The sequence below is a fragment of the Tenebrio molitor genome, chromosome 2 (assembly GCF_963966145.1).
Source record: "Tenebrio molitor chromosome 2, icTenMoli1.1, whole genome shotgun sequence".
NCBI lineage: Eukaryota > Metazoa > Arthropoda > Insecta > Coleoptera > Tenebrionidae > Tenebrio > Tenebrio molitor.
The window spans coordinates 22,335,232-22,354,799 of record NC_091047.1 but is presented as its reverse complement, the minus strand read 5'-3'; the positions used below and the strand labels follow the sequence as shown (position 1 = coordinate 22,354,799).

At 36.4% G+C, this 19,568-nt stretch overlaps 3 protein-coding genes and 1 long non-coding RNA gene across 4 annotated transcripts; 1 reads left to right on the top strand and 3 right to left on the bottom strand.

Annotated features, from left to right (window-relative positions):
- Nucleotides 1–1,151: 1,151 nt before the first annotated feature.
- Nucleotides 1,152–2,846, bottom strand: ATPsyngamma (ATP synthase, gamma subunit). Its single transcript, XM_069038137.1, has 4 exons — nt 2,698–2,846; nt 2,190–2,499; nt 1,820–2,139; nt 1,152–1,696 (listed from the first exon to the last, which is right to left on the bottom strand). The coding sequence occupies exons 2-4, from the start codon at nt 2,488–2,490 to the stop codon at nt 1,433–1,435; spliced, it is 885 nt and encodes a 294-aa protein (XP_068894238.1). The 5' UTR covers nt 2,491–2,499; nt 2,698–2,846; the 3' UTR covers nt 1,152–1,432.
- A 2,549-nt stretch (nt 2,847–5,395) lies between these two features.
- Nucleotides 5,396–6,793, bottom strand: LOC138122718 (golgin subfamily A member 6-like protein 22). Its single transcript, XM_069036993.1, has one exon. It carries the CDS (start codon nt 6,791–6,793, stop codon nt 5,396–5,398), a length of 1,398 nt encoding a protein of 465 aa, XP_068893094.1.
- Nucleotides 6,794–15,874: 9,081 nt separating this feature from the next.
- AIMP3 (aaRS-interacting multifunctional protein 3) lies at nt 15,875–16,744 on the top strand. Its single transcript, XM_069039923.1, has 4 exons — nt 15,875–16,042; nt 16,097–16,291; nt 16,348–16,443; nt 16,504–16,744. Exons 1-4 carry the CDS (start codon nt 15,956–15,958, stop codon nt 16,651–16,653), a joined length of 528 nt encoding a protein of 175 aa, XP_068896024.1. The 5' UTR covers nt 15,875–15,955; the 3' UTR covers nt 16,654–16,744.
- Nucleotides 16,692–19,344, bottom strand: LOC138124766 (uncharacterized). The gene is made up of 3 exons (XR_011157259.1): nt 19,190–19,344; nt 16,952–17,061; nt 16,692–16,902 (listed from the first exon to the last, which is right to left on the bottom strand). It is a non-coding gene; the product is annotated as an uncharacterized lncRNA (long non-coding RNA).
- Nucleotides 19,345–19,568: the final 224 nt, after the last annotated feature.

Genomic DNA, 19,568 nt, shown 5'->3' with positions numbered 1-19,568 from the left:
TGCAAAAAGTACTTCCTGTGTGGTTTACCATTCGTTAATTGGAAAATGATTCAAGCTATGTGAGTGCTCACCTAGTTACAGAACTATCAGGTGACCAAATAAAAATCTGCTCAAGAGTACTTTCTTGTCAAGTTGTTTATTTTCTGTATGTTGTAGCTTATGAAACTTTGTAACTGTCACAGTGGTCAAATTAATTCTCTTTTTTTAAGTAGTTACCTTTGTTCTTCATTTCGTGCTGTAGTCCCAGTTTTAAAAACCTGTTTTTCACTTTATTTTATTTATGTAGAGCATTAAGCTGGACATACGTTAGTAACATTTTTCGAAGCACTCTCGACAAATTATTTATTTAGTAAGTACAGTAGTAATTGGATACCGGCGGGACAACCGATGCTGGACCAGCCTGTAAAACTTGACGTTTTGTCCAAAGTTCAAGTTTCTCCTACGGTGTTGAGGTATAATGTTTCCATAACTGGTCCGGATCGTGTGGGAGTCTATTTCTCCCACAAAAAGGGACACAAGGTATTGGCAATAAGTCTCATTGATAAGATGCCTTCAGATTCGAAAACAGCGGTGTGGAATGACCGCGATCTGTATTACATGAACCACATTTGCGGTAAAGAAATTGTTCCTTTGAAATTTTCTTTCGATCTGGCAGTGCCGACAAATTCCACTGGCGCTACCGCCGAAATTGCCGTTTCAGGAATATACCTACACGATAATCTGAACAGGAAAGTGCCCCATTATGTACAATTTTTAAATGATGTTCCCGATTGGGCCGACCTCCCCGCTTGGCTTGCTTGTTACGAATCCTGGTGGATATAAAATGATAGAAATGTGTTTTCTAAGGAAATTATTTTTTTGGATTTGATGTAGCTCCAATAATGCTAATAAACGAGACGTAATTCACTATTTTGTTAATCAGTGCTATAACAGACCATAATAGAAATACAGATGTCAATAAGAACGCAGTAGTTTGTTTAATTAAAATTTTAAGTTCATATTCTGGGGTTACTCCCAAAGGAAAAATGCACATTTCAAAAGTTAAATTTAAAATTCACAATATTTTAGTTTTATAAAAATCAACTTGCATCAAAAAGTTGAAATGTTGCAAATTACACTGGGTGTGGTACATCTTTAAAGGAAATCAAGGACACGATCATCAATTTTTATTGAAATGTTGAAACCACTTCACTTGTAAAGACAATAAATTCAATATAATTACATGTTTTTGTAACAACTGTAGCATGTAACAGTAAAACTGAAATAAAAACGGGATTGATGTTATTTATCCAGTGACTTTGGGCTTACATTTTCATTCTGTTTGACCCTTACATACAGCGCTATTACTATCAAGTTATGTTATCAGAAGATCCTGAGCAATTTTACTTACCTAAACCTACCCAAGGACCTTACAATACGACATGCGTCAACTTTACAGAGCTGACGCACCAGAAATAATTTCAATCAATTCTCTGGTGATGACTGCCTGTCTGGTACGGTTGAATGTCAAAGTGAGCTTTTCAATCATTTCTCCTGCATTTTTGCTGGCGTTGTCCATGGCGGTCATGCGAGAAGACTGTTCGCTGCAGGCTCCTTCCTTCATAGCGTAGAAAAGCAAAGACGCCAAAGAAAACTCCAAGTAGGACTGGATCACCTCGTCGTCCAAAGAGTCGTAAACTGGCAGCTTAGCGGACGTCTGAAACACCATTTTGTCGTTTTTAAATGTCTCGCTCGACTCGACCAATCAGCGTCCTCATTTTAAAATGTCACCAATCACTTTGCGTGATTTCGGCGGCTTCTTTAAAAATAATAGTCTTACCTTGATGGCGGACAGACTGAACACTGGCAAAGTTTGTGTGTTGTAAGACACGACAGACTTGAATCGGTTGTACACGATTTGTCCAGAACCAAAGGTGTGTTCAGATTTTAGAATGGAGTCGGCGAGTTTCGAAGCGTCGCTGAACGTCGGTGGCAGACGTCCGATCTCGTTACAAGACAGAATGATATTTTTCCCATACATACGTTGTAAAATCAACCGCGATTTGTCGCCGACGCACACCACTTTCAGGTTTTGTTCGTCGTTCTTCAACTCGTTGCGTATCAAGCGAACAACGCTGGTGTGGACAGCACCGCATAGACCTGGAACGATTTGATTTGTTGCCCTTCTGTTTTGATTGAGCATTATTTACCTCTGTCTGAAGTAATGGCAATGAAAAGTTTTTGGGGTTGGTCCTGTGGGGCCGCAATCTCCGCCTTTTCGTAGAATTGTGAGGCGCCGTTTCCGATGGGTCTGATTTGCTTGAGTTCACGCTCAGCACGAGAGTATTTGGCGGCTGACACCATCTTCATCGATTGGGTGATTTTCTGGATGTTTTTGACCGACTTCAAACGAATTTGAATCGACTTCAAGGTGGCCATGCCCCTCTGTTGCTGTTGTAGTTGCACATTTTGGGTCACCAGAGGCGCCAAACTCCCAAAACGACCCAGCATGACTGTGATCTGCAAAATTGTTACAGTTGACCCAAAGATTATGTAAGCGTTGTCATGTAATCCGGCTACAAAATTAACTCTGAAAAACGGTACACGGATTGTTTCACTAATGCAAACAGCACATTTAAATTATTTACGACACTTGGTGTTAGTTTAAAATGTTATATTTTTCGAAAAAAGATTAAATTTTCTTGGATCACCACTAACCTTGCCACTTCAGCTGGCCTCGGAAAGAGCGATGAGCGGCAAAGTAGAGAACTGCTCTGGTAAATTTACGGTTCTAGCCTCTATGTCTGTTGACATAAAGGCTAGGAGAAAATAAATGTGACAAGTGTGATGACACTGATGACAGTTAGAGGGCGCTGAAACACTTCCTGCAATCTGACAAAATTTTAGTCAAAAATATTCAAATTAAAAATATTTAGAGCAATTGAGCAATTCAGTTGATCTCTGCTTGATGAATAAGTTCAAGTAATGATCCAGGTTTAAGGCGTTATATTTATTTATGTCAGTTATGTCATCGTAACACTCCTAACCTAAAATTGTTATATCCGGATTCGGCGCTAAATTTGAGGACATTTTCAACTGAACTGAAAAGAAACACGAAACACGTATCGTAAATGTAGGCACAATAGGACCCGTATATCACAGAAAATAGCTCCCATTACCAAAGTCCTTCAAAAAGATGGATTAGCTAGTTATGTTTCATAATATGATGAAATCGATAGAGATCCTGAGAATAAAGCTCGAGGAATCATGATTAATGCGGCTCACATCACCTCTCACATAGGAATAGGATACAGCACCAAAAAGCATCAATTTATTACGCTCATCCAGATTGTCCAGGTCATGCAGACTTCATTAAAAATATGATTTCAGGAGTTGCACAAATAGACGGTGCAACTTTAGTTGTAGCTGCTACTCACACTGCTACTGAAGGACAAATCCACAGAACACTTGACAAATTAGAAAGCTTTAAGCACGGGCTTTAAGTGATTGACATTTTTTCTCAGTTATTTCAACCATGCTTCAACCAGAGAATACACTTCAACTCAGATTAGCAGCATACTGGATATTTCGAGCGCATTACCTACAGGTGTTCCAAAGTAGCGAAAAAGCCCCATAACTTGTTTGTTATTAAAGACTTACTGCACATTCGGAAAATATTACGGTATAATTGATTTCATATATAAGTTGTTGTATGTATATTTAATACCTATACAGGTTTATAAATTATCCGATTTTCGACATTTCCCACTAACTCAATAAAATACAATAAAATATAATATAATAACTAAAACTAACTAACTAAATAAGACAATAATTCAAAACAATAACAAATTAGCAGCTTTCCAAATACAATTATCCCTCCCCACATATTGTCCCTCTTCTCCACTCAACCTTCTTCATCCATTCGATCCCTCTTCCGTCCTCATTCAACATTTCTTCTCTACTTTCCTCTCTCTCTCTCAATTCTACGCATTCATTCAACATATGTTCTATCGTCTCCTTTTTTTCTCCACACATCCTGCACACTCTAATCCTATCCTCATTCCAATATTTATTCTCTCTCTCCTCATTTCCACACCTAAATCTTGCTATTATCACTCTCTCCTTTCTACTCTCTCTTCCTAGGTACTTTGGTAGTTCTTCCGTTATTATTTTTTCATACTTCCCATTGTACCTAGATACCCTAATTCTCGTTCTTCTTTCCTGCACTTGCACATCTCTGTCTCTCTGCACCAATTCATCTGTCATTGCTCTGCCTCCCTCTCGCATTCTTTCTATCTCCGCTCCTGCATACCCATTTCTTTCGAAATATGCCTCCCTCTCTTTCCATACCCCTTTTCCTATTTCTTTCCTTTTTTCTTTCAGACACTCTTGCAAAATTCTACACTCTCCTCTCTCTATCAACCTCTCCTCAAATCTTATTGCTCTCTTTCCTGCTTCTATTCTTATTCCATCCCTTTTTGTTTCCTCCATCACTATATAGCCCGGTGTCTCTCTATCTACTCCTAGCACCCATTTCAAATATTTTCCTTGCACCCCTTCCAACCCTTCTTGCTCTCTCCATCCCCATATTTCCGCTCCATACATCATCACGCTTTTCACCAGACTATCAAACATCATTATTCTCCTTCTAAAGTCATGTCCAAATTTTCTCTCTCCTATCCCCCATACCGCTCCTATTATCTTATTCGCTTTTTTCACTAACTCTCTCACATGTGCTGCTGCTGTGTTTCTTTCATTCATCACATAACCTAAATACTTAAATTCTTTCACTTCTTCAATTTTATCCTTTTCCCATCTCCACTCATTTATTTTTCTCCTACCACCCCCCTTTCTAAACACCATCATCTTGGATTTCTCTACATTCACCGTCAACTTTTTCCTCCTCATATATTTCTCCATGTTTCCCAACATTTCTTTCATACCTTTCTCCTCTCTCGCTAGCACCACCAAATCATCCGCGTATGCCAAAGACCACACTTTTTCTTTGCCCACCACGACCCCCCCTGCCTGCCCCTTCCTGAACATCTCCTCTATATCTCCTATAAACGCTGCAAACAGGCTGGGGCTTAGTGGACAACCTTGTCTTACTCCCTTATACGTCTTGAAACATTCACTCACTCTTCCATCCACTCTCACTATACTTATCGTCTCTTCATATATCTCTTCTATTTTTGTTACCAGATGCTCATTTATCCCTTTCTTTCTCAAGTATTCCCACAGTAAGTCTCTTTCCACATTATCAAAAGCCGCCTTCAGGTCTACAAAAAATGCATATATCTTGCTACCCCTCTTTTTTATCTCATTTCCTATTATATGATTCAAGATATATACGTTGTCCATAGTCCCTCTACCTTTCCTAAATCCCGCCTGCCCGTCTGGTAACGCACCCCGCTCATTCATTTCCTTCATCAGTCTTTCTTCCACAATCATCGCGTATAAGGAGCGTATTAAGGAGCGTGATCCCCCTGTAATTGCTGGCTGTATCCTTTTCTCCTTTCTTATATATGGGGCATATTATCCCCTCCTTCCACTCCTGGGGGAAGCCCTCTTCCTTCCACACTCCATTCATTATCTCTAACAACCTATCAACTTCCCTTTCAGTTCCATATATCCACGATTCGTTCTGTATACCGTCCCTCCCCGGTGCCTTTTTCCTTTTCAGTTTTCTTAGTTGTTGCTCTAATTCTTCTCTTGTTATCTCTTCTATTTCTCCCACTCTGTGTTGTCTCTTTTCCTTTTCTTGTCTGTTTTCCTCACCCCCCAACAACTCACTGAAGTACTTTCTCCATTCCTCCATAGTAATTCTATCACTCACTATTTCTCCTTTTTTCTTTCTTTCCCTATTTATGTATCTCCACACCTCTTCTTCCGTCTTTATACCTTTCATCTTCATTTCTTCTTCGATCCGTTTCTTTTCCTTCTTCTCTTTGCATACTAATTTGTACCTCTTGCGTGCTCTCTTGTACTCTTCCTTCGTTGCTTTTTCTTTTTTCCAATTTCTTAGTTTCTTTCTTGCTGCTTGCTTCCCTTCCCTGCATTCTTTATCCCACCACTCGTTTTTCCACAGCCCCATCTTCTCTCTTATCTCTATCTCTTTTTTTTCTGTTGCATTTTTTACGTTCTCGCTCAGCTCCCTCACTTTTTCGTTTATTTCTCCTTCTTCGTATTTTGCCTCCCTAAGTCTTGCTCTATACTTTTCTTTTCCTTCTTCCGTCCAAATATTCTTCACAATTTTTCTTTTAACATCCTTCATACTTCTCTCTTTCTCTCTTCCTCTTGTCCTCACTTCCAATGGCATATGATCCGACTCCACTCTTTCTCCCACCTTAAATTCTTCTATTTTATCCCATGCTTCTTCATTCACCATAACATAATCAATAACTGTCTCCCCTCTCAATCCAATATACGTGTACTCCCCTTTCTCGTCTCCTATGCAGTTTCCATTAAGTACGTCCCATCCTCTTTCTTCTACTAAGCTAACCAGTTCTCTCCCTTCTGCGTTTTCTATTCCATCTTTTGTTGGTCTTCTTTCTATTGTTGCTTGTTGTTCTTCCATCCGCCTTCCTTTTCCCCCAATTCTTGCATTAAAATCCCCCCCAATCACCAGAGTTCCTTCTTCCTGCTCTTTTACTCGCTCTTCTATTATTCTCTTCGTTTCTTTCATACTTCTGCTGTATATTGTTACAATTCTCCATTTTCTCTGTTTTCTTTTTACCGTTCTTTCCATAAACCCTCTTTCTTCTTTTACTCCAGATCCGTTTTCTTCTTCCAGTCCCTTTTTCACACCCATTATTATCCCACCTTTCGCTCTCCCTTTCTTGCTTTCCCTCTCTGCATATTGACACTTCCACTCAAACTCTCTCGGCATTCTCTTTTTCAATCTTTCCCAGCCTTTTTCTTCCACCCACGTTTGATTTAATATATAATGAAATTGAGTATAAATGTTCATCAAGTGAGCTGTGCATTTGTAAAAGCACCTTTAATTTAGTTACATTACAAAAGTCACATTTATGAAGGTCATGTCCAATAAATCTTTACTTGGTAAAAATACAAAGACAAAAACAAATAAGAATTACTTTAATTCAATCAGTAAAAAGACGTAACATTGCTTTTGAAATCAGCAATGTTAAAATGGACAAAAACTAAAAAATTAATCAAATCGGGTTCGCGCTGAGCAAGCAACTTTGAAAGTTAAAGTCACTAGCTTTAGCTTTACTACCAACTGAAAATCAGATTTTCATGGCTTGCTTAGATGCACATTTATATGAAATTGAGTATATATATAGAGGTGTCCCAAAATAATTAAGACACTAAAGTTATATACAGTATGAACATAAAGTTTCGAACAAAATTCATAATAACGTTATGTGATGTTTTTAAGAAAATCGCTCGAACAGATCGATTTTATTTCGAAAAATACCATCCTGTGACGCATAATTTGTTTAAGTGACGTCATCAGTTTTTGTGCAATGACGTCATCACCAATTTTTTTAAATGACAACCCCCACTTTTTTCTTCTATTTTTGATAGAACTTCCTACTACCTAAACGATGAATGGTTGCTCCCAATTTAGTGATTTTGATAGCACCCTAGATTTGACTATACAAACTCTATACCGTTTATGTTTAAATGAGTTCCGTGAGAGATTACCGATACTTTGAAGTACACATAAAAACTACGGGCAGTAGAAGTAAATAATTCTATAGATGGTTTTTACATTTCATGGCTATCGCGATCAAAAGACTTTTTTATCATACAATACTAATAATATTGATAAATTACACTAGCCAACAAATTGAAAAAAAATATTTGTGACTGATATGATAATAGGTGCATTAGGGTGTATCATCCCTTCAAATTACGAATTTAATAACGAAAATTCTTCATCACGTTAAAATTTGTAGTTACAGGCTAATCATTTTTGTCTATTTAGGTAATCGTACAATTTTTCATTTATAAAAAAATTGTTATTTATGCAACAAGTGCAAAAAGTGAATGATTATTGCACGCGACGGGAAAATTGTCCCTCGAGCCGCAGGCGAGTGAGACAACACGTCAAGTGCAATAACACTTTTTGCGGGTGTTGCATACTGTTATGATTTAAATCGCCGCACGCTTGTAAATGTTCGAGATTTCTCTAGAATGTTCTAGAACCCATCGCGACAAAAACGTACACGGGCTTCCGCCGAAAAATCTGCGCAGAGAGGGGGCGAAGGGACAGGGACAAAAAGGGGAAGTTCACAGCTGTTCGCGGTGTTGTTAGTGCCTGGGGATAGTCAAGGGGACAGTGATTCACTGAATTTGCAGGGCTGACGAGACGTCGTAGTGAAGTTCACGAGGGTCGTTGGAGAGAATTCGTCCAAGTACCACCGCCCCAAATCGCCAAGCGGATCAAGGAGTTCACTACGGAAAGTCTCCGGACCGAACGCCTTGCGGATCAAGATCTCGTCCGGTCCTGCCAGTCCAGGTCGTTCCCGGACTCACCGGAAGGTCCCGGATCTACCCACCAGCTAAGTCCGGACGGAGCAGTGGTGACCCTTCAATTCTCTAGGTCGTGGCTTCCACATTTTATTCATATTTTACGGATAGATTAACTTTCCACGTTTTCTATCACCTCTCATTTTTTATTGCATTTAATTTCATTTATATTCAATGACCGACCCATTGAACACATTTTATTACCTACTCATTTCGTCACTGTCTCATTGGCAGTTGTATATAATCCATTTTTGAATCAAATTTTAATTTTTTGTCAAGGGCGGACACTTTTTATATTTATACACGGCTTCACCGTATCAGCTGGGAGTGACCTCGTCAGCATCGAGCTATCGGCGAGCACCAAAATTTCTTGCGACGTTTCTTCATTGGGCTGATAACGTTCAACGACCCCAGTTGTCAACCGGCAGTAAATCCGGAACTTGCTGAAGGGAAGGAGGCTCGACATCCTACCCTCACCGGAGGGCGGTGTAATCGTTCTAGCTCCCGAAAAAGGGTCGGCCTTCCACCTCCTTATAATTTCGCGACTTGCTGTCAACGGTGTCGGTAGATTGGCTCGTTGGGTTCACGTCAAACAGGGAAGCTCGTGGTATAATTAGTTTTATATTTTGTCCAGGATAAAGTGGTAGAAAATTAGCCAGCATTGTGTCAGGTTACTTGTTGACAGATCGTGGAGTTTTTTTGTTTTCTTTTTTTGCAGATTGTATCATTTCGTTAAGTTGTGTTGTGCTAGATAAAAATTGTACATTTCTAGGTTTCATTTCATTTTATCGTGACTTGTAACAACAATTTAATTTCGCCACGAATTCGTTGTGTATCATTTCCCGTATTCCGGGCAGTTCTCACCTTTTTTTCAGCCTCAGTCGACGATGCTTGTGGTTCGCATTGTAAGCCGAGTCGAAGCCCACGACCTGTTCGTTATACCCCTGAACATTCCGGATTTGTAACCGGTAACAGGGTTGCCCAGTTTCGGGAGGGTAATTTATAACGTACAGCTTTCCCATTGTAGCTTGAGCTGTGAGGGATGCGCAAAGTTGAATAAAGAGGTCCGATAAAGAGGCCCTGGAAGCAGCAAAGAGATGCGACAAAATTAGTGTTAGACCACTGCGCATCCGACTCTCACAGCTCAAGCTACAATGGGGAAGCTGTAACAATACCTACAACATTTTTTCAACGATCGAACAAAAAAACGTTGTATTTAAATCGATAAACAACAGTTCAGTCCTGTGCGTCGTGTGTGAAAATGCAATAAACACTAACTTTTTGCACGATCGTAGAGAGAATGTTGACAGATGCGTGCAAAAAATATTTTATTGGACTAGTGCAATTAAGAGGCACTTTTTCCACTTAAAACAGTGCAATGAACACTCACCTTTTGCACAATAGTAGAAAATAGTTATTTAATAAACTAGTTTGTTAATGAAGGCGATTAATAATCGAAACTGTTTAATAACTCAGATTAGTTGAGATTATTAATCGCCGATTAACAAACGAGTTGATTACAAAATTTTTTCGTTGACCGCAAACTTTTTTTTTGTGACAATCATGGTAGGTACCATGGTGACAATCCAACTTGAAAATTTTTAACCAATCGAATTGCAGCATTTTTCAAATTTGGACCAATCAAATTGATTTATAGTGAAAAAACACCGAGTAGAGTGAAAAAACAACCAGCTGAGTGAAAAAACAACTAGTGGTTTTTCAGCGAAAAAATTTATGTCAAAATGAAACGTCAAATTTATTAGGTCAACTCAATAAAAATTTTCTCGGTGGATTGTCAAGTCGAATACAATTCGTGGTCTAATTTTTTCTGCAAAATTTGTAATTTAAGACATTCGTAGCTTTTGCTTTTGGAAAATTACACTCGTCTCCTTCGTCGACTCGTGTAATTTTCGTTGCAAAAGCTACTCATGTCTTAAATGACAAATTTTGTCGGAAAAAATTAGACCACTTGTTGTATTATATATGACAAAATTTCAAATTAAAGCTAAATGAAAACCAATTTCATCTTTTTCGATAAAGATGAGACCTTATAAAATACCTTCATCCTTTTTTTGTCCTCAGGGTAGGCCATTTTTAAATTTTTCAACACTTTCTATTCACTTTTCCACAAAGAGTGTCAGAAGACGTCAACTCCATTCACATTCAATTTCACGTAAAAATCACGGTTGCTAAGAAAACCTAGTTACCTTTGAAAAATATGCCATGCGAATTATAACCAAAAAGGTCGGCTTTTGAAAAAGTGAATTCGTAATTGTGCAGTTATGGAACTATAAAATATAGAAAATCCTGCTGCACTACCGGCTGAGTGTTGGTAAGTGCAAACAATGAATGTTCGAGGTTGTTTATACATCAAAATATCATCAAAACGTCAAAATCGCAAAAATCGTTGATTAATGAAAAATAGTGTATTAATGAGGTCCATTAATACACTATATTTTAGACAAAATAATTCATTAATATTGAAATTAACAAGCGGTCAACGGAAAAATATATTAAACAACCAAGAAAATTAATTTAATCAGAAAACAAAAACAATATTCTAAGATGTCCTATTTTAACATAAATCTGCCGTCGATTACTTTTTTGCAAAGGTTAACTTTCTTTTGTAAGGAGTTTTATTTTCTCTTATCTGAAACCAGCAATAGTCCCTCATCATTGCTGGATCCCATTTCGCTTGGTACCGTTTTTCCATTGTTAGTATATTCTAGTGAAATCTCTCTTCTTGCTCGTCACTTAGGGCACCTAAATTTTGGGGGAAAAAATTTAAGTAAGAATTGAGAAAGTAAATTTTAAGTGACATCACACACCCCATCTTACAGTAATTTGTAATTAATTCGTTTATTATTTCTTCATAATTTTCGGCTCTTTTGTTGGGTAAAAAGTCGTGTGTCACGTTTTTAAAAGACCATCAAGTACTTAACTCAATGTGATTCAACTTTTCTTCAAATTGTGGATCCTTTACAATTTTTCTAATTTGTAGTCCAACAAATATGCTTTCATTGAAATTGGCATTACTCAGTTTTGAAAAGCAGCACTCTCTGTATCCAAAACCTTGACAAAATGTTTTATTAATCCCAGCTTAATTTGCGATGGGGGTAGTAAAACATTTTTACTCTTTTTAGGATTCACTAATGGTAAATTCTTTATGTTAGCTTGTCCTGGGACAAATTCCTCTCTTTGGGGCCAATCTTTTACTTTGAAAATAGACACATTGACTCGATTACAAATTAATTTGATCGCTCTTTACAACCGAATGCTGAACAACTGACTACCATCTTCCTGAAATGAAATATCACTCATAATGTCTAGATACTTTATTAATCTGCAATCTTGATATTTGAGATAAAATTACAAACTTCAAAATCCACTTTTGAGCAAACGCAAGATGCGACACAATAGCATGGAGGACTTTCAACTATTTTTTTATTATGTTCGTTAACAGTTAGATTACTAAAGGATAAAAAACGTAAGATGTCTTCAAACGCCTTTGTTTTTAGCATTATTTGTATATCACACATTTTTCCTGCATTAGGTTTAAAATTATAAAGCACTTCCCAACCACAAGGGTGTTCACAGTTGTCGATGAACTTGTTTAGCTATTTCATTTGAGAGTACAGTGGTGGAGTGGGCTGCGGTAAATCAACATCTATCCGTTGTTGACTGTAAATCGTTACTTTCTAATACGTCTATGATCCATAACTGGAAACTGGAACGTTTTCAAACCACTTTGCAAGACACGATTGCGCAGCACACTACTAAAGTAACTTTTAAAAGATTATCAAAAAAGCCTTGGATCGACTCCAAGATTCTAAAGTTGATTAAGAAAAAACGATCGTTGTGGCATACCTTCAGGCAGACCGCAGACCGGGGCAGAGGCTGATTATAAGAGCTTTTTATAATAAACTTTCCACCTCTATTAGGGATGCTAGAACTGGATATGCGGCGAATATTGCTAATTCCAGAGACACCAAACACTTTCAGAAGCACATTCGCACTCAACTGTCGGGTCCAGGGGAACTCCACAGGTCAGAGATAGTAGGTACTGTAGTTTCAATTTAGTTGTAGGTCGTAAAATTTTATTGGATATTATGAGCGATTAAAGGGCACAATGGTTGGGTTTGAAAAGGTTGGGATGCGGTGCGTGCCGTTTGCCGTACAATGCAAATATACCAAATGTACAATACAACCCTGCTTAAAATATTACCTGCTAGTGGTAAACTAGGATTTATAAGCCCCGCAAGATCTTTAACTTAAAGTACCATAAAATTTTACGACCTACAACCAAATTGAAACTACAATACTGGCTCCGTGACAGACAACAGCGATGTTGTCAGTTGTCACCGACATTTTTGCCGGTGTTTTCTCCAAATTCTTCACGAAAGAGCCACGGGATCGGATCCCCGCTGTCCCCAGCCCGCCCAATTCCACTTTTCTCTCGCATATCGATTTTCTTGAAACAGTGTGTGAAGGTGTGCAAGTCTCCAGGACCTGACCTTATCACAGCCAAGGATCTTTCAAACTGTGCAGCCGAGCTTAGTGTCCCCTTGTGTGTTTTAATGAAGCAGTCGTTTAGGTCGGGGGTTCTACCTCCGGACTGGAGATCGGCAATAGTGCGTCCCATATTTAAAAAAGGTGACAAATTCGACGCTGCTAAACAAATTAATTAATTGAATGAACCCAGACATTTATTACAGTATTTTCTCAATAAAACAATCTTCTTATATTAATTATGGAATTCCACAAAATAACGCAAGAAAAAATTAAAATAAATATTTTCTCACCTAAACTGTAAAAATTTTCCCACTATTGTAAGGAAGTTCCGTTTTTCTGTCAGGCTTGCAAATTCTAATCTTACGGTCTCCTGTGCAGCGTAGGTGTAAAGGTTCACAATTAGTGTGGGTTCATTTTCGTCATCTGCGTTATTATCAGGATTTTCATCGTCCGATGCACCGTTATCATACGTTGTTATATCGGTGTCGTATAACAAAAAAAAACCTTTCCCATTTTCGTCTATGAAATTTATACTGACACCCTGATGTACTTTTACTTTTACGGTCACATCTGATAGCTCAACAACCCCTCTTCCGTATTTGATGACGCTGAAGCTTGATATCTTCTTCTTTACTAATTTGGTCTTCTGTCATTCACGTTGGAACTGACGAAAATCCATTATCAGCATTTTCATATCCATTTTATCTAAAATAAAAACTACCTACTTATTGGTTTTTATCATTGGTTTAATACACAGAACAGTGGTTAACATTTAAAGTAAAATTCTAAATTTGAATCTAAACTAAACATAATTGTCATTTTTCGCAAGTGAAATTGCAATTAAAGATGAATTATCTAGAAATGCGGCAAATGTGTTACTAACTGAAAATAGTTCCTAGATTTCGGATGTGTTAATAGCTTATTTTGTAATTTGCCTCCATTTTGATTCTCTAATAGACATATTAACGAACGCGACGTCATCATCTGGGATGTCCGTATAGCCATTATTTCACGGAACATTTTACGAAAATGTTTAGGTTGGCAAAGCTTGATTCGTCATGCGTGTCAATTTAAATTACAAAATGTGCAAAGAATTATTTATCAGGATTTATCAGGCAACAAATTCGCGACCGTATTTTTGGCAATTTCACGTATTTCAGCGGGCGTACTATTGCGGGCAAAAAAAGTGGGACATCAAATTTCTGTCAGTTTTGAAAAATTCGATGTAGTTCAAGCTTTATTGTCTTTTTTTATGACACTATTCTAGCTGACAGTTTAAAAATTTATTTTATACTCCTATTTTCCTTTTCCAAATGCCCTCTTCTTTTGATAAAGGTAGATTTTGATTGGGACTTTGCATTAAATAAATATTCACTACGTGCTATTTTTTTAGTGCATATTTTTATTTACAATCATTCCCTACAACCTGCAATACTTAATGACAACGTCAATCAATTCAAAGTAGGGTTAGAATAAGATAAGGGTTATTTCACATTAAAAGTCAAGACAATGACGTTGATGTCCCACTTTTTTTGCTCGCAATAGTACATGAAAGATTATCTTCCATATTCGTGTTTTGTGACAGAATTTGGATAAAACAAAAGGCGACTTTGAAGACTTGATCAAATTTTCACTTTTAAAATTAAGACATTACCAACCGCCACAGAAATCCCTAAATCGAGGAAAGTAAACATTTTTGTTTGAAAACGGCTAAAAAAGGGCAAATTACAAAAAATAGTATAAAAAAACTCGTTTCATAAAACCTTCCTTGAAGCACTCATTCTTTAAAATAACTCGTGGCTACGCCACTCGTTTTTTAATCTTGAATTCGTGCTTCAAGACTGGTCTTATGAAACTTGTCTTTTAATATACTATTAACGCATTCAAAACGAATGCGTTAACAGCTTTGTTAAAACAGCAGATTAGAAAATAGTAGTTTATGAGCGTTTTAAAGGCCCACGAGTGCCAAAAAAGGCCCAATTTACACACGAACGAGTTGAATACGTTTTTTTGTTCGACGAGCCCCTTAAAGGCTCCAAATCGCTTAAAACCTTTAAAATTAGCTTGACGTTTCGTTTTAACAAGTTGTGGCATTTATCAAAATCCGTTCACATAGGAGAAAATTCTCAAATTCTGACAATGTCGAACAAAAAAATACGTTTAAATAGAATTTAAATCCTCCTAAGGGTATCCGGTATACTAAGTTTCACGGAGATTTTACAAAGGGTTTTTAAAATAATCAACTGTACCCATACTTAATAGCGACCTGTATAATAATAACAATAACGACAAAACAGTATTTTCCTGGGTAATCTTGTAGTTTACGTCGCCCAAACTGCGCATCTCATACGCGCAGCCCCATAGACTCTGCATTGTTGCCAGATGATAATTAGAATTGAGCGCGTCTTTTAGTTGGATGTGTACGACTTCGATACGTTTGTTAATTGATCTGTTTCTCTGGTTTAGTTTGTGTTTGGTGCTTTTTTTAACTTTGTTTCGAAACAATGGGTGGTAGAGGAGCTTCTGGATAGAGTATAATTGTATAATTAAAATCACCGTCACGTGATCTTAATTGTGAATTTTCTCTTATTCGATACAAATAAATAAGTCTGGCAACGCTGTACACATTTAGCATGGTGCACGAAGCGATGCACAGTTTGGGCGACGTAAACTACAAGATTACCTTTTCCTGTTTCTTATTTTAAAACAAAATGCAATTCTTGTAAATAAGAGAAGTACTTTATCAGATTATTCAGATTCATTCATCTCCTTCAATTTTAAAATCCATCTCCAGAATTTTATTTCTAACGACGCGACGTCCTTTGAACTGAACGATTTCGTACAGGTGCAAGCCAAACAAATCGATTTGACAATTTTGACATTGAACGCACCTAACCTCTCAGCTTCCGTCCGTGCTCAGCTGTGGTGCTCAGCATAAGATAAGCTAAAACTGAAAGTAAAAATGGTTGTGAATTCTCTCAAATCTTTAAACCAGCTTGCCTCATTTTTAAGGGTACAACCTGGTAAAATCACTCTCAATGAGGATACAGTATGTTTTAAGTACTATTTTCTGTCTTCAAATGTTAACATATACCGATTTTAGCTACCCACACGTGTAGTTAATAAAACTACGGTTTCTGGGTATGTAAATATAATTCTGCAGTTTACAAAGGAAGGTAACTCAGAATTGGAAGGTTGTAACAATTTAGAAAAAGCGGAAGTACGACAGTGGATTGAATATGCCTTGCTGTACGCTACCCAAGGTGAAGTTAATCCCTCTTCTAGCCAGTTGCTGAAAGTAAGTTCAATTTTTTTGTTTGGTTTGGGATAATTCTAATATATTTTTTTATTTAGGAATTAAATACAATTTTATCCAGCAAAACATATTTGGTGTCTCATAAATTAACAATAGCCGACATTTTTCTTTATTATGTACTTCAAAATACTCTGGTAAGTAATATTGTATTTGTGTACTGTTTTTTTTTTTAAATATGATTTTGTGTCACACAGGAAAATTTAACAATATTGGAAAAGGAAAAATATGTGCATATATCACGTTGGTTTGATAATATGCAGCAGAATTCTTCCATTCGCCAATCTAACAAACTGGTAAATTTCAACACTCTTTATTTGGCAAGTCTTGCACCTGCAAGGCATTAAGATATTAAAAGTATTTATTCAAAAGCAAAACTTACATATTTTCATTTTATGTAAATACATAATTAATTTATTAAAACATTTTTAAGTATTATTAATTTTATTGACATGTCACACAGTAATGATTAAGTGCTTGTATTTTATTTTCCCACAACAACGTAAGGATAGTGTCCCCAGTAGTGTGGATATACATATGGATATGCTATGTAGGCACTTTCAGATCCTTCAAGGTCCTTCTTCTGGTCTGGATCACTGTAACATCAGCATTAGAAATATAAATAACAGTTTTGATTAAATTTACTCTCTGGTCACTCTCACGTAACGCGCTCCTGCAATTGAACGTGCTGGTAAGACGTCAGGTGCGGGGATAGCAATCGCTGCTGCTACCAACATCGCAAAAATGCAAATTATCTGAAAAAGAAGTTGTTTTGACGAATTTAACGACGATCAGTTTAAAAGCTACTTAATTCAATTGATTTATTTTCAGTGCTACTTCTATTTAATTTTTTCATCGACTGAGAAAATAAAACACGTTTGTAAACTTAGTAAGAGAGGTTGAATGAATTCATAACAAATATGAAATTTGGTTGTTTCTTTTTGCTTTTAAAAATTAGTAGTTGAGTTTGTTCTTTAAAAGTGATGTAATAGATAGAAATTCGACTAAGTACTAAAAAATCGGAAGGTACCTCTGCAAAAAGGAAGAAAACCACGGGATTTGAGTAAAATATAACAAGTAGACGAATCTGACACTTTATATCAATAATTAAAAAATAGTTGGGGAATTTACAGGATAAGATTCTTGTGACCATACGGTCGAATCAAGAAAAGTAATACGAGAATACCTACGTCGCTTAGAAATAATTTTGCACAATGAATTGAAATTAAGAAAGTTATCCAAATAAATTAGGATCGATTTAACCTATTATAAACTACCTGTAGCCCAGGGGCGTCTAAGTGAGAGCAGAAACCTAAAAGTCAAGATTTAAAACCCTAAAGTTTCGTTCCTTCTATTTTAACTCTAACGGCCCATAAGATTTCTTCGTGAACATTCTTTGATACCGGGGTTCACGAATCACAATAAAAATTAAATAAAAAAATAAATTTAGACGTTTAAAATTACAATGTAAGAAACATAAGACGTGAAGTAACGCGACTGGACGTCGCTTGGATTAAAATCGACGAAACAGAAATAAGCGAGGCGAGCTCATACTTGGCACAGATTAACCAGTACTACATACCCCCCTGACGTCATATCGTGACGAAACAAAGTGCAGACACAATCGGGAATTTTCCCTTTGTGACAATTTTTTATTGAAGAAAATCGATGGATAGGTTTTCGTGTTAAGTGGATTCAAACAGAGAAACAGATAGACAATTCCAAAACCTTATAAAATGTCATTTCTATCACCTACAACGAAGCCTACTTTCTGTTGAAGTAGGTACCTAATAAAAAAATCTTTTCAAGTAAGTCACTGGTCAATTTTAAAGTATCTGGTGTTCATTTAAATTTCCGGTCAAAGTTAACGTTGAAGAGTCGATTGTGAACGCAACACTCGTGTAAAAACACAAACAACGCAAAAACTGAGGTAAGATTTAAACAGTTGATGCGTACACAGCGACTTTTCAACGCCAACTTTGACCGGAAATTGAAATGAACACCTGATACTTACCTAAAGAACTAAGAAGTTTCAAAATGTGATCTCCTCCGATCTTTTTTGGGTACTTCGAGCTACAGTGAACCATTTTATTTTTTTAAATTGTATTATGCACTTATGAACATGATATTTTATTAGAAAATACTGTCAGTTTTATTTAATTATCTCATCCAAATGCAACAATTCGTTTTTCTAAGTGAGCAGCATTCATAGAAACATCCGTAATGAGTAATGGCAAATAAATCCGGCCTCGATGCCGTGTCCTTTTTTTTTTAAATACCTAATTTAAAAGAGACTTACACTACTTAGTTAAAAGAGAAATTTAAAAATTCATCTACAGAATGAAAGGTATTCAACACAACACTTTAATACAATTTTTAAATTTAAAATCGAGTAATAAGTTAACAACAAAAGTCAAATGTAAATGAACATTTTACCTTTATTATGTATTAATTATAACACAATAAATTTATAATTACATATTTTGCAATTAGGATAAAACCGTTTGATTTTATTTTTAAAGAAGCATTGCAACAACAAAATTAAAATAAAATAAACCAAATTAAGCAGTAAATAGGATTGTATTTTTTAATATTTTTTTAATAAAACTCTACCTACTAAATTGATTTTTTATGAGTCTAATAACTTTTACAATTTTTTTCTTCAAATATTTAATTATGTATGTACTTACATACCTACATACAAAGAACAAAAAAGTCGTAGAATAAATGTCTAATTTTGACATTTTAACAATGAGTGCAAATATTTATATACCTACTACGGCTTTAAATATTTTTCTGGACCGGAAACCCATTTTCTCATTTTTAAAACAAAATGTTTCACACGACTGTCAAAGCTTAGAGAAAAGTAAATTTAGCACTTACCGAGAGCTTCATGTTCGCACTTGATACCTTAGAACCCTTAGAGAACAGTATTGCAATTAGAACAATCGCAAGGCCTTTATATAGATTCTTAGGAGATGTTTATTAGGATTCGTCGTGCCGATCGCAGACACGCGTTCATTTAAATTATAATTTTAAATCGTTGTTTTTGCTCTCCCTTCACTTATTAGTGCTTATTTCAATGAGATTAATGACGATCGTTTATTATTCATCGACACAATAGGAAGCTCCGGTATTGTTTCTCACTTTATCTAGATCTCCTTAAGAATCAGTCAAGACTATTTGTAATTTAACGATGTTGACAGAGAAGATGAACACGTGAGATAATTAGATGTCGGTTACGCTTAACATCATGAAAATT